This window comes from Barbus barbus (assembly GCF_936440315.1).
Source record: "Barbus barbus genome assembly, chromosome: 24".
Classification (NCBI taxonomy): domain Eukaryota; kingdom Metazoa; phylum Chordata; class Actinopteri; order Cypriniformes; family Cyprinidae; genus Barbus; species Barbus barbus.
In genome coordinates, this window is record NC_136752.1 from 4,069,741 (window position 1) to 4,084,525 (window position 14,785).

The window sequence follows — 14,785 nt, forward strand, 5'->3', positions numbered from 1 at the left end:
CTCAGTCGTGGTATTGAGGGTGGAGAGAGCGCTGGACATTCACTCCCCCCACCTACAATTCCTGCCGGCCCGAGACTCGAACCCGCAACCTTCGGATTACAAGTCCGACTCTCTAACCATTAGGCCACGAAGTTGCAGAGTGCAAGAGCAGCGATGGTCCCCCGAGGATTGGTCAACTCCGAAATAGTCATCTTCCTGCAATGAGAACATGAATCCACAAACACCACCACAGCATGCTTATTGCCCAGGCATGTGAGGCAGTGATCATGACCATCACCCGATGCCAGGTAAAGACCACATCCAGAAACACACGGGTGATACGTTGTCTATAGCAAGACGCAACTTGTCTTTACAAAAAGGCAACCATGAATGCTCTTTTAGGGGAAAAACGCTTTTAGCGTGCTGAAGTGCACAAGGGAGATTGCTGCCTGCAACACAAACAGGGGGTAGTGCAGCCTGATACGTGAAACCCACTTAACACGGGAAACCACCACCGCTGAAGCGCCGTACCGCAAGCACCAAGAAGCTCCAAAGAGCACTCTGAACTCGTTCAGTCTTCTCTGTAAAGTATTCTGGAGTAGAACGATGTGATCACTCGGCTCAGAAGCGAAAAGCTGAGTATGCGTTGCACCTGCTGCCTAATTATACTCGCGCTGCGGTCAGCGGCAGCTTGAAGTAGATTGGTCTCTCTAAGCAAGATTCCAATGACGTCGAGAGTGACTGACTGAAAGGGAACACTAAAGTTCTATGTGCTTCTAATGAAACCTAGATTCTAATGATTCTAGTAAAAACAAAGTATAAAATGTGAAAAAAGTACTTGTTAGTACTTATTACCGACAACAAACATTTTAGCCATGCTGTATGAAAAAAGTCATAAAGTCATAAAAATATGTTGCCAAAGCTATTGCTGAAACTGTAGCTTGTCAAGCTACTCATTATTTAATACAGTTCAAAACAGTTAAATGTAATCTGATCATATAATTTCATACCGTGAATATATAATTTTTCTTTTCAAGTAATTGTTTATTATTAATTAGTCTTTTTTTTTTTTTTGCAAAAGACAATGAGGATTTCAATAACAGTAAATGCATTAAACAGATACTGCTACTATGTGACTCATTTATGACAGTGTGAACAGCACAATAGTTTTGATTCAGATTTTGGATACTTTCATATGTGGTCCTAAACCAGATTCAGGTCTGATGTTTGCAATGAGACCCGAGTCATATCATTCAAGAGTGACATTTGTCATAATTCTGTGCTGATGGGAGTCACTCCAATTATTTTACATACCGCTAATTCTTTGATCACTCAGTGAACATGACAGAGAGTTGTGGATGTATTCAGTGAGGTGTTAAACTCATAAGTACTACAGTGACAACTCCACAAGCCCCACAAGGGGTCGAACAGTAAATATTTAAAAACTTTGCACTCTTTTTCCTCATCTTTGCCCTCCTTCACTGAATTCAATGGCTTTCACAGCACATCAGCTTATAAATGAACGCACACACACTTAAGCGCACTTCATGCTGTATTGTTATCGTTCTTTTGCACATACACGTCAGTTCAGGACCGTAATACGTTCACACTGGAATCTGATGTTAGCCATATTTAAAAAAAAAAAGGACAATGTGAACAGTCAAAAAAAAGTTCGTGTCTGAGCATTAAATGGTAATAGCGCACTAACGCTTGCAGTGTGAACATACCCTTTTAACTCACCTAAAACTGATGAACTGCCACATTTAACTACACATTACTATATTAAATAAAATTATTTGTTAATACGAAATGCAGAGAATGATCTCAAAGACTTTCCTCAATACACTTGGCTGTAAAGATGGCCGTATAAAACAATTCAACCAAAAAGTAGTGATGTAATGAATTGCTCTGCACCAATCTCACTATTTTACAATTTTGGAAAAACTGATCCAGTTACCAATATATTGAGTATCTCTGTCAGAAACAATTCACTGACACCAACAGCTTCTCTCAAGAGCAGTAATGCTGTGAGAATTTAAAGTGAGGTAACGGCAATGAACTGACATCTCCAAATGAGAGAAAAAGAAAGTGAAAGTGAATCAGACCTGCCACCAGCAGAATGGGGTTTTTATCTGGGTGCATCTCCATCTGTCTGGCAATCCAAGGCCCATCAAAGTGTGCGTACCACCATCCTTTCTTGTTGTTCTGAGGGTCTTTGAAATGGTCTCCTGGTCGGATGAAGGGAATGCGAAAGAAGCGCTGCTGTCTATTCATGACGATCTCTTGCTGAAGGGGCAGGACAGGCACAACTGGGTTCTGTTGGGCTGCAGGAGGACAATGGGATGACAACAAGAGTGTTAATAATGTTACAAAAACATCTCCAGAGTCGGAAGTTTGGCCCCAACCAGCCATTGCAAAAATTATATTATTAAACTATTAAAGATATAAAAATGTTCAAAATGTATATACTGTATCATATAAAAAAAATAGTTAGGAAAGCAGCAGGGAAAGGGATATTTTCTTTATTGTAAATATTGTTTTCTATTGGTTTTGTTAAGTGAGTGAGTTAGGATATTGGATGTTTTTCTTTTTGTATTCTCTTTGTATTTCATTAGGTCCTTTAGTTATGTTTTGGGGAGTTAGTCAGCTGTTGGTTTATTTTTTTGGCCTTACTCACCTATGAAGCCTTGGCTTCCAGTTATGTCGACTATTAAAAAAAACCCACACAAAAATTATTTCTCTCTATAGTAACTAATTTGCATTTCATCCTGACCCTAGATCCGGCCGATCTCAGGTTTTAAAGGAGATCTCCAGTGAGATTTTTCTTACCATAGTCTGTGACGGCTTTTGGTGCTCTCTGATCATCCTGAGTGTTGCGTTTCTTGTTCTTTGACTTCCACGCGTGATAGACCTTCAGTCTGCGGTGAAACTCCTCACGACACGCAGCTAACAACTCGATATCTAGATGGAGATTGTAAAAAGAAAGTTGGAAACTGAAATAACAGACATTTACATTATCCAAAATTGTACCCACCAATACAGAATTAAGTTCATTTTAAGCTGATAATGTATAAGTAACAAAAGAAAAAACTCCCCCCCCATCAGATTATATGCTGTTTCTGGTTCATAAGCATAAAAAAAAGAACCTGAAAATAAAAGTTTTCACTATTTGTAACATTTAAAACAAAAGGTAAAATCTAAAACCACAATTTCAGATTTTAAGGTTACCAATCAGCAAATTTGTGACATTGGGTTCATGACTGAGCTTTTTCAGATGGTCAGATTCTCTTTCTTAAACTGAAGCACACAAGATGTTCTTTGAAACTTCAAATGATGGATCACATCAGGATTTGTCTGTGGCAGCTTGAGTGCAAAAACGAAACATCGCAAATACTGGATTTACTTGAATTGTTATTCTGAAAATATAATTTGTAAAGAAAACATCTATGAAATGGGATAAAACGTGTGGTTTGGACTCTTAGACTGCTGTATACTTCCATATATATAAGTAAAAAAAAAAGAAGCAAACAAACAAAAAAACAATATTTTTCATATGCATTAATTAAAAAACAAACAAAAAATTTCTTACCACAGGATGTATTGATGGTGTCCCGCAATTCAGCATATTTCCACTTGCTGAGTTCATATTTCTTCACATCAGCTGGAGCATTTGTGGCAGTCACCTGTGGATTTCTTAATCCACAAAAAACCCAAACAAAACAAAAAAAACGTATACAGTTATACACGATATAATTTCCTACAGATCTGACTCTAGGTCATTGCACACTGAGTCTGAAATTTCAGCACGTTCAAAAATAAATACGGCCTCACGTTGTGTCATGTTTACACACTGCCTCCGAAACATTCGTCCGTCATAAAAAAATTCGGATCAGGTTAGATTTTCTGCGTTTTCGCATCAGTAACAAGCATTTTGATAGGAAAGGATGACGAATACAAAAAAAACGCATACTCAGTGTGCAAGGACCTTTACTTTTTGACAAGGTACAAAAACTTGCCAATTAAAAAGATCATTTTTATTTAATTGTGAAAGACAATCAGAGATCTGTCAAATAAAAGTTTGTACAACTAGCAATAACAGGAAATCAATTTCAAAAAAAGGAACAAATTAGCATTTGATTCAATTACAAGGAAGGAACATTAATTCACAGACAGAAGTTATAAAAGAACGAGTGCCTCTGGAATCATTTTAGTTAGCAAAATATTGTGTGAAATATTGTGATTGGACTGAGGATGATCAGAATGATTCAAATTTTATGCAGGTTTACGCTTCAACAAGGTCATTTTGTTTTTATTTCAGTGAATAATGTTCTGATTTTTTGGTTGTGTATATCTGTAGTGCCAACAACAAACCCTTCTACCCACCGAGCCAGAAGATCAGACATTTCCTTGGCCATTTCCTCCCTAAAGGACATGATTATTGGACCATGGTAGATGTTAGTATATTACATCATCAGTAAACTGCTCACAGGATTTTCCATCTGTGCATTTGACTAACTAGGATCCAATAAACTGCAACATAGTTACTGTTTTGGCAACAGCGACCAAAACAGACAGTGAATGATTTTAAACCCTCTACACAGGCTGCAAGCTAGAACCGTTTTAGATTCATGGTGCTAAATGTGAAAATACATGGGACTTTTTCACAAAAGAGCTGCTTTTAAATGAATCTAAATATGATCAGTAAAGAATAAAGATTTAAATAGGAGACATAGTAAAAAATGTCACCTACATGGTCAAGCTCTTGAGTTTTTGTGGTGGTGGTGCAACACTGTAAAAACAGACAGGAAGAGCATTAAATAGAGTGACGGAGAAACTAATCCAAGTCTCCGCCGGTAATTAAACAAAATCCCACCACCATTAATGCTTTCTAAGAATGCTCCAGGTTCAAGACGGGAAAGGGGTCAAACCTTGAGCTTGAATTAAAATGGGTTTGAAATCTTGTGTACCATTATAAATGATTCTGCAGCAATGATTTTAATTATTATTACAAAACAATGTTGTCTACATTGTCCTGTTATGTAATTACCATCTGGTTCTGCCTTGGCAGGTGACTTCCATTAGAACTGGATTGAACCCGGAGCATTCCTTTAACCTGCAGCTATAAGACTGACTGTGTTTGTATGAGAAGAAACACTCGAACACAGAGCTCCCCAAACTCCAGTACTGGGCCGTGGAAGAGTTGCTACCGGGTGTGAAAAATGTGTTTAGATATGACACTGTTATTTATTGCGCATTAATGAGTGTTATAATTCTGTGTTTTCATTGTCTGCAATTGCTATGGAGTACGATTTCATGTAAACGATATTATCAATATCGTGATATAGCAATAGAAAAATGAGTCTTGATATCATCGTGGTCACATGAAGATATGAAGCCATAGGTCTTCTGGGCAAAAAGTGTAGTTTTTAAAATATATTTAAACTTCTTATTCTAACATAAAAGATCTTTAAAGATGTGTTTTGGGCCATAATGCTTTGGCACAGTATCTGTCAAACAAACTAAAACCGAAAGCACGTCAAAGCAACTGAACTCGTTTATTTATTTACTGTTTAGCGTGCGTTTGTGAACTCAACAGCCACCAGTTATGCTTTATTTTCGTGACAGATGATGGACCCTTTTCACTAGATGTGTTTTTGTAAGCCTTTTTTTCCACTGAAGCTGGAGTTTTCGTCAAAATAAAAGCTTAAAAGTGCAGTATGAATTACTGACAGCTAGCGGTTTAAATGCAGAACAAATTCTAAATATCTCTATCAAGTGCAGAAATTAGGAAAGAAGTATTGTAATTTCCCTGCTGTAGTGTAAAGCAAAAATAATATAGGCTATGAAATATTCATTTTCATTTATTTTACAGTGCAATTGGCTATTACTGTTGCTGTTATTATATTCTAATTAGTCTGGCTTCCATATTCTAATTAGACAGTATACCACAACTTAAAATAAGGTTGAGTTTAAAGTTCAGGTACTTTTTTTCTGACTTAAGTTTACTTAGTTAGGAACATGGGTTGGAGCGCTTAAATTTGAACTCTCAAAGTGCATTAGATAGAATTTTTTAACTTTAAAATGTACAAAATTGTAATTTTTTCACAATTCTTAATTTGTCTTTTTTACATTTTTTTATTAAATATCGCACAGCGGACTTCATATCGCGATATTATCGTATCTTAAGATTTTGATATTACATCCCTAATGTAAGTGTGTGCGTACACACACACACACACACACACACCCACCCCTCCAGCCGTTCCACGAGAATATTTTCAAAATGTAACTGGTCCGTGGTGTAAAAAAGGTTAGAGACTCCTGTGTAAAGGTATATGTATTGTATTAGAACCCGTTTTTTTCCTCAGTCCACTGGAGTCAGTATGATGTAAGATTGTTCTATGGTGCATGTTTAGCTGTAGGGTAACCATCTGAAGTAATGCTATTTGCTGCAGAGCTGGCAGCGGCGTTCAGAGGGGCACAAATACCTGCGCAGTCCGGCCTCCACGGGCGTCTCCTCTGGGATGAGCTCAGCCTCGCTCTGAGCGATCCGCAGGGCCAGCTCTCGGTCTCGCCGCTCTTGCTCCAGCACGGCCTGTTGGCCCGCCTCCTGCTCCCTCTCTGCCTGCAGCTGCAGCTCCATCTCCTCCTGACAAACACGCCAGCAGAGACACTCGTCACAAAGCAAATCTGCTGCTCTATCAAAGTGGCATTTACAGAACATGCTTTCAAACAGCTATTCAGATTTGTTTTGGATTCACAATGGTTATGCTTATCAATCAACACCAAATACAAGAGTACAGAGACAAGATTAGATAGACTTCTGGATTCTTCCTCTGCAATAGGGTGGTGCTCCAAAGGAATGTAGAAATATTTTCACAAGAGTTATGAAACTGGCTGTATATGATATTGGAAATCATCAGTATGGACAGACCTTTGCTGTTTGCCATATAATCTTATTCTCAGGTGCAAAAACACTATTTTTAATAACAGCAATCCAAAATATACTGCTGTTAAGAAACATTCCTGGCCAGGAAATTCGGCAGGTGTGACTAAAGCTTCATTTTAGACCCTGCTTAGGGGTGAACGTGAAGGAACAACGCAGAAGAAATAATGTGACGTATAAAGCTGAGGTCACCTGCAGTCTCCTCTCCTCCTCCTCTCTTTTCTTGCGGTCTTCCTCTTCCTGTTTCCTCTTCAACTCCATCTCGGCTTTCCTAAAACAGATAGAAAGATAGATGCTTCAGCAGAGCTGGATACAAAATTAGTGACAGATCTTTTCTTCCACATTGTGCTGTATAGAGATGAGATGAGTTATCAGAAAAAAACTAAACAAGTAGGGCAGCACTTGGTTCTGTGCATCTTAAGAGATTAAAGGGACAGTTCACCCAAAAATTATGTCATCATTTACTCACCCACAAGTAGTTCCAAAGCTGTATGAATTTCTTTGTTCTGCCGAACACAAAGGAAGATGTTCTGAAGAAAGTTTGTAACCATGCTATTTGAGGCACCATTGACTTCTATAGTCCAAGTCAATGGTGCCCCAGAACTGCTCTGTTTCCCACATTCTTCAGAATATCTTACTTTGTGTTCGGCAGAATGAAGACATACAGCTTTGGAACTACTTGAGGGTGAGTAAACGATGACATAATTTTCATTTGTGGGTGAACTGTCCCTTTAAGCAGACGCAATGATTGAAGAAGCCTGACATTTCACTGGAAGACTGAGTTATGATGTTTCAATTATAGTTCCACAAAAATAAACAATAAAACATGCGTCTATATGAATAATAAGATCTATAATATGCATTTGACCTGAGAGCTACAGCGGATCGATTTTCAGTGATTTGCTATTGGGTTACTATTTATTGCAAGAGCCATATGTACTTTAATGATAGTTTGATGGTGCTTTATGGTCCTCGTCTGCTTTTATTATACAGAAAATACTGGCTGCTATATGATTCGGTTTCACAGAAAACAGTAATCTGGGTTAAGAACGACATGATTTCTGTACTTGTTTACTCACAGGCGTCTTTCCTCTTCTTCTTGTTTGCGCTTCTGCTCCTCTTCCTCACGTCTCTTCCTCTCTCTTTCCATTTCGTCTTGGATGCGTCTCAGACGCTCCATCTCCTCCTCCTCCTGTTTCTTCTTCTGCATGGTGCTGAGTAGCTCCTGCGAGCGTGTGACCAGAGCCTGCTGCTCATGGTCGATGTCCATGCGGCTCATTACAGTGCTCTGGAGAGAGAAGACACAGGACAGGATATGGTTCTTCATCTACAGCTCTTGTAGGTTAAATGAGGAACAGGGGTTTTCAGGGATATGCACTGGCCATGTTCAGGACAGGACTTTTTTTCTCTCTCTGACACACACCTTTATCTTGAGTATATGGGCGTTGATAGAGGAATCGAGTTCCTGCATGTGTTTGCTCATCTCCTGTTTTCCCTCCTTTAGTCCAGACACCACCTCATTCAGCTTCTCCATCCTCTTCTTCAGGTTACATGCCTTCACCAGCCCATCGATCCTAACACACACACACACACACACATTAATGCTTTTCACTCCTACTCGAGTATTCCTGCGGTTTCACACGCAGCATCTGTGATGATGACCACAGAAAATCATTTCAGCTACACTACTATTCAAACGTTTTGGAAAGACATCGCTTTTACTCGCCAGAGTTGCATTTATTTGACTCGACTGAATTACAGCAAAAGCTGTCATATTCTAAAATATTATTTTTAAATATCAATTTTGATATATAGTTTAATTTGTGATGGAAAAGCTACATTTACTGTAGTCTTCAGTGTCACACGATCTTCAGAAATCATTCTAATATGCTGATTTGCTGCTCAAGAAACATTTCTGATTATTATCAATGCTGAAAACTGTTGTGCCGCTTCATATTTTGAAGAAACCCCCCTATACATTTTTTTCAGGATTCTTTAATGAATAGAATGTTCAAACAAATGCCATTTTTTGTCCAAACATCTTTATTGTCACTTTTGATCAATTTAATGCATCCTTGTTAAAAAAACCTGACCTAAATGTGTTAATGTAATTGATGTCGGAAGAGTTTGTGTCAAGTTTTACCAAACAAAATGCAACCATGTTTATTTTTTAACTCATCATTTAAAATACTGAATTGTACAGACAAATGTTGGTGTTAGCAAACAGTTATGATGACAGTTTTAATGTAGCAGTCTATGGAAGCCATGGAATAAAATAATAAAAAAGGTCATTTTTGAGTTTTTTTTTTTTTTTTTTTCATAGATTATATCTCACAATTAATTTACAAAAAAATCATCTCCTACACTTTTTCCTCAGAATTTAAAAACTCCAAATTGTTAAGCATTTGTGAGAAAAATAGTCAGAATTGTGAGATAAAATAGGTAAATGTTATGTAAAAGTTATAGGTTTAAATAGTATTTCATGCTGTAACTGTAGGGCTAATAAAATATGTCCCCTATGAATGGCATATGTGAATATTACGTACTGTAGAGCTAAAGTTTAAATCGAATTTATGCTTTAAGAGTAATCATAGCTGTTTTCATCCTAAACGTCTGGGTTTAGCTTCAAATGGCGTCTTTGAAGACAGTATTCTATAAAAATGATTTGCATTCCAATTCTGATATCCAAAGGCACAACAATGCGTTTTTTTTTCTCTTATTTCATTGGATTTTACCAATTTCCCTCCACTTTACTAGCGCATTTTGCCACCACAATACACACATAGCTGCAAGTGACGTAACTGTGACGTCTGCTACTCCAAATTGGTCAATATTAATGTACATAGACAGGGTAAGCGATTCCATCACAGAAGTTGGAGTTATATGATAACAGCTTCATATTTGCATATTTTAAAGGTTTTTTTTTTTTTACACAGTTGCATGCTAGACTTATAGTAAATGTATTACTGTAAACACATGTGATGCATGAGCTAAAATGATTTCCTGTAGTAACTGACAGCATGCCACTATTTCCCATCACTAAGACAGGTAACACTTTCTTTTGATAGTCCACTTTAGACATTCAACTAACAGTAAGTAACTTTGCAGCTACATGTCAGCTAGCAGTCACTAGAGTATTAGTAGACTTTGTTTATCTTCTAACACTTTATTTTGATTGGTCCACAACATACAACATACTGACTATGAGAAACTTTGCAAGTATATGTCAACTTATTCTACTAACCCTAAACCTACCCTGCTGAGAGTTAGTAGACATGTAGTTGCAAATTAATGAGAATTAGTTCACATGAAGTTACAAAGTTACTTATAGTTAGTAGAATGTCTAAAGTGGACTGTCAAAACAAACACTGAAGAGGAGAGGAAGTGCCGCCCACCGGGGTTTGTGTTTCCTCTTGCACAGCCACATACGAACTGTCTTCTGCATCTGGATACATGCTTTGGCTCGGTACAGCATCTTGTTTTTCACTGACAGAGCAAAGAAAAAAAAAACATTAAACAACTCAAACTGAGGGTACCGATGATCATTTTAGTCCTTTATACATTTATGTATTTATATACTGCTTGTAATTATTCTTGTTTATTTCTGTATTTATTCGTTAATTATATATAGATGTTTTTTTAAAAAGCAGCCATCAAGTACAGAGAATCGGTTTCATTCTGTTCCATTAAAAAAAAGAAAAGAATGTTGTTTAAAAAGCATCCCAAGATGCATCTCCTGATGTCTATGTAAGTCTAGAGTGTGCAAAGACTGAATCTAAACAAAGTGTGGAGCAATGGATAATTGTTTTCCCCTTCTTCTTAATTTCTGCAGAACTGGTTCCCTTCTGTATGTGTACATAAGCTTCAGGTCAGTTAGTTACGTACGTTTAATGACAGACAGGGCACACCACTGCACCTTCTTCCAGCGGCTGCAGATGAGCCATTTATTGACACGTTTCACCAGTTCAGCCAGATGATCTGGATCTGACTTCATGATCTGATCGAACTCTGCAAACTGATAACATCAAATCAGTCAATACATTGCATGAATTTATGGTCACAATCAGAAAAAGGAAAAGGGAATAAACAGATTCCCATCACAGCGATATATTAGGAATTGGATCAATCAACAGACTGGTCATATTTCAGAGCAAAAAGAGCACTGTGATATTATTAGGACCAGTCATATTTTTTCGTTGAGACAATTTCCTTAAAATTATACTTTACACCATATTATTACACTTTACTTTATCAAAACAGTTTCTTACTCTTATTTTATTTTGGGGTAAAATATGACCTTCACATTTATCTGTATGAGACACAGTTGGAAAAAATAAAATAAAATAATTCATATAAGGAAGATACATCACCTTTCCAGGTCTGAAGAAAACTTTTGTCAAACCAAATTTATAATCATTTTCATTCAGGCCGAGAGCTTTGAACAAAGCCTGTTGAGGAGAGGGAAAAAAGGTATATGCTTTGCTTTTCATTTTTTAATAATATTACAGAGTGACAACTTGTAGTAGTAGTTGTGGGAAACCTTACCAGCACACAGAACAAACATCACCCAGCACTGAGTGTGTTAATGTTCGGATGTAACACGCACCTTGCAGAAGAGTCGCGGGTCGAGCCGGGTCAGTTTGGAGGGCATGTACTGCTTGTACATGTTATAGAGCTCGTGGAACGGCGCTCGAGAGGGGAAGCCACCCTGCATCAGATCCAGTACTGACACCATCCCTGAGCAGAAACAAACACAGAAACTCTCAGACACACCGTCACAGAACAAACAATATTAACAGATTTGATCCTGAAGCCAAGAAAGCTTTTGACATGGAGCAGTCCAGCTGTCTGCTTGCAAATTCTGACTGGGATGTCAATTAGGAGAAGACTCTTTGTCCCTTGACACTTAAATAATTTACAATCTTGTTGAATTTTAACTCTGTTATGCCTGACAAGTTGAAATACATATCTAATTTAAAAAAAAAATTTAACAGTTTATGTAACCTTTAGTCAAAATCAAAAAAAAAAAAGATCTTCAAAATTTGAACAGGATAAAAAGAAAATGCTTAATGGATAATTAAATCCACCCACCCATTAAAATTTTTCATGTAGTCTATTAACTAATATGAGGTCATAAAAGCTGCACTCATAATAAATAGCTACTGAAATGCTGTTAAAATAGTTCTAGGTGGATTTTCGCATGCGACACCTCAGGACAAGTCTATTTGAACTTGAACTTGAAAGTGCAAATCAAAATCCTGTAGGAAACGATGCAATGACACTGTTGTAATGTGATATGTGTGCAGGTACATCATGCTGCACTGTGTGTGTGTGTGTGTGTGTGTGTGTTAACCTGAGCACTGTAGTTGAGACAGAATCTGAGCGCCCTCAAACCGATGGCTGACCATCTTCAGATTGGGCTTCACACAGCGGACAAAACTTGAACCCTGAAACACAGCACAATCATGACCTGCTGTATTTCACAAAAACAAGGCATCTGTTGAGCTAATATATGTGGCAACATTTAGCATTTAGCTAAAACTGGAAACAACAACAAAAATCAAAGTTGGGCTTGATGACTCACAGTACTGTGCAGCTTGTCCAGAAGAATATTCAGTTGTGTCTGTCAGAGAAAAATATAAAAACTAAACCACACCTTCACACAAAAAAAATAAAAATAGGCACTGCAAATAATACCCATACATTCTATATATTGAATCTGCTAAATAATGTTCTTAGTCTTTCCTTCCTGTGACAGAACAGCCAATAGAGAATAGTTTATGGTTCATTAAATGCCAGATACAGTTTATTGTGTTATCAAAATAAAATATGCACACTTCCATCTACATCATATTACAATATAAACACCATAAAGCACTGGCTGTCCATACAACATTGCCATAATTCATCAGTAGTAGATCATAAGCAATTGATTTTTGCAAACTGCTCTGAAATCGCAAGCCTGTAGAATGCACATGAGTTTGAATGTGCAGTGCCCACGTTCATTAAATTAATTGAAGTTTAATAATCGCAGTAGGACATATCGCAATTCCCGTTTTTCTGTCCTCAATGGGAATGAAGACCTTTTAACACCATTTCAGTTTCAAGGCATTTTAAGAAACTGAAACATGTCTGTTCAAGAGACTGACCTTGAATTTGTTGCCTACACTGATGAAGCTCAGTTTGCCGGCCTTCTGCTTGGTGTCTTTGGAGTGGTTGGAGTTCTCAAAGAGCTCTCCGATGAATTTATCCTTCGACTCGCTCACCAGACTCGCCAGGGACGTGTGAAGAGCGTCGTTATTCTTCTCCACAAACCGAGTCTGAAAGAGAGGGAAAACGGTTCACATCACAAAGAACAAATCTTTAAATTCCTTCTCTAGAAAGCAGATGAATTCAAGGTTTCGGGTAAAATGCAGCAGTTACAGCAATAACAATATTTATAAATATTTATAAATTATTACACGAGGTTGTGCATTGCAGTGATGTGCCTAAAACTTCCCCAATCATGGTAAAATCTCAGTATCACACACTTAAGTTATACAGTTTATCTGTCAACTTTAATACAGCGTATTTATATTGAATGTGAATATTGTATATGTTCCTTATTTTTACCTTCTAAATATGCAAAAACAATTTTTTTTTTTTTTTTTACACTGCATCCTGTGTGTAACAGACTCCGTTCACTCCACAGGCTGATAGTTTGTCCTGTTGAGATCGTCTCGGCTGTTAACGCCCCCTTGTGTCAGATCCAAAACCTACCAACAGCCCTATCAATGGACACTACACAATTTATTTTCAATTATTGTTTTCAATCAACCATTTAATTATGGTAAAAAGTTATTAAAGCTTTTTTATTTTAATACATTTTTTTATACTTTTATCATTTCAGTTTAGTTTTATTTAATTATCTTCAGCAATGGATTTGTTGGTTACAATGTAGTTTTCTGTTTCATGTACCCATTTTTATTTCAATTGTTATTCGTTTTAATTCAGTTTTAGTATTCAAAGATCAAGAAAACATTTCAACAGAGACTATTAACAGTTATGTATATAACAGAAGCTGCATCTGGAATAAATACCATTAAGGAGTGATTTTTTTTGCATTTTAAAAAAAGAACTGACAGGCTTAGTGTGTCTGCTACTTTTTGATTCTTGAGCACTGTCAGTAAAAAAAAACTAAAACAAGAATTGCACTGATTGCAATAGCCACCTATATTATTCCTAGGAAACAAATGTAGTGATTACGTCCATTTCTGGCGCTATGGCATTTCAGCGCGGTGTCGGAGATGTTAGCGTGTCTCTAATAAGATTGGTCACAAACCTAATTCCCCAAGAGCACAGCAGTAATCACTTTATAAACTACTTTACTTCCAAGATCAATACTATCAGAGATAAAATTGTAACCATGCAGCCGTCAGCTACAGTATAGCATCAGATAGTGCACTATAGATCCCCTGAGGAACAATTCCACTCATTCTCTACTATAGGAGAGGAAGAATTGTTAAACTTGTTAAATCATCTAAACCAACAACATGTATTTTAGACCCTATTCCATCTAATCTACTAAAAGAGCTACTTCCAGAAGACATAGATCCTCTTTTGGCTATTATTAATTCATCATTGTTATTAGGATATGTCCCCAAAACCTTCAATTTGGCTGTTATTAAGCCTCTCATTAAAAAAAACACAACTTGACCCCAAGGATCTAGTTAATTACAGACCGATCTCAAATCTCCCTTTTCTGTCAAAGATACTAGAAAAGGTAGTATCTTCACAATTATATTCATTCTTAGAGAAAAATGGTATCTGTGAGGAATTCCAGTCAGGATTTAGACCGTATCATAGTACTGAGACTGCTCT

General features: G+C 37.1%; 1 protein-coding gene across 3 annotated transcripts in view; it reads right to left on the reverse strand.

Moving 5' to 3' along the window:
• Positions 1 to 14,785, reverse strand: part of LOC306843451 (unconventional myosin-VI-like) — a 54,200-nt gene that overhangs the window by 5,150 nt on the left and 34,265 nt on the right. Inside the window, exons 18-33 of one of the 3 annotated variants that reach the window (XM_079374968.1) lie at positions 13,075 to 13,245; positions 12,510 to 12,548; positions 12,279 to 12,372; positions 11,532 to 11,662; positions 11,296 to 11,373; positions 10,811 to 10,940; positions 10,321 to 10,411; positions 8,349 to 8,499; positions 8,005 to 8,213; positions 7,118 to 7,196; positions 6,468 to 6,628; positions 4,730 to 4,768; positions 4,363 to 4,401; positions 3,569 to 3,672; positions 2,809 to 2,940; positions 2,085 to 2,303 (exon numbers count right to left, since the gene is read on the reverse strand). In XM_079374968.1, coding sequence (XP_079231094.1) covers positions 2,085 to 2,303; positions 2,809 to 2,940; positions 3,569 to 3,672; positions 4,363 to 4,401; positions 4,730 to 4,768; positions 6,468 to 6,628; positions 7,118 to 7,196; positions 8,005 to 8,213; positions 8,349 to 8,499; positions 10,321 to 10,411; positions 10,811 to 10,940; positions 11,296 to 11,373; positions 11,532 to 11,662; positions 12,279 to 12,372; positions 12,510 to 12,548; positions 13,075 to 13,245 — 1,867 coding nt within the window. The remainder of the gene's footprint in view (positions 1 to 2,084; positions 2,304 to 2,808; positions 2,941 to 3,568; positions 3,673 to 4,362; positions 4,402 to 4,729; positions 4,769 to 6,467; positions 6,629 to 7,117; positions 7,197 to 8,004; positions 8,214 to 8,348; positions 8,500 to 10,320; positions 10,412 to 10,810; positions 10,941 to 11,295; positions 11,374 to 11,531; positions 11,663 to 12,278; positions 12,373 to 12,509; positions 12,549 to 13,074; positions 13,246 to 14,785) is intronic. The other 2 variants (XM_079374969.1, XM_079374970.1) reach the window with 2 other exon arrangements.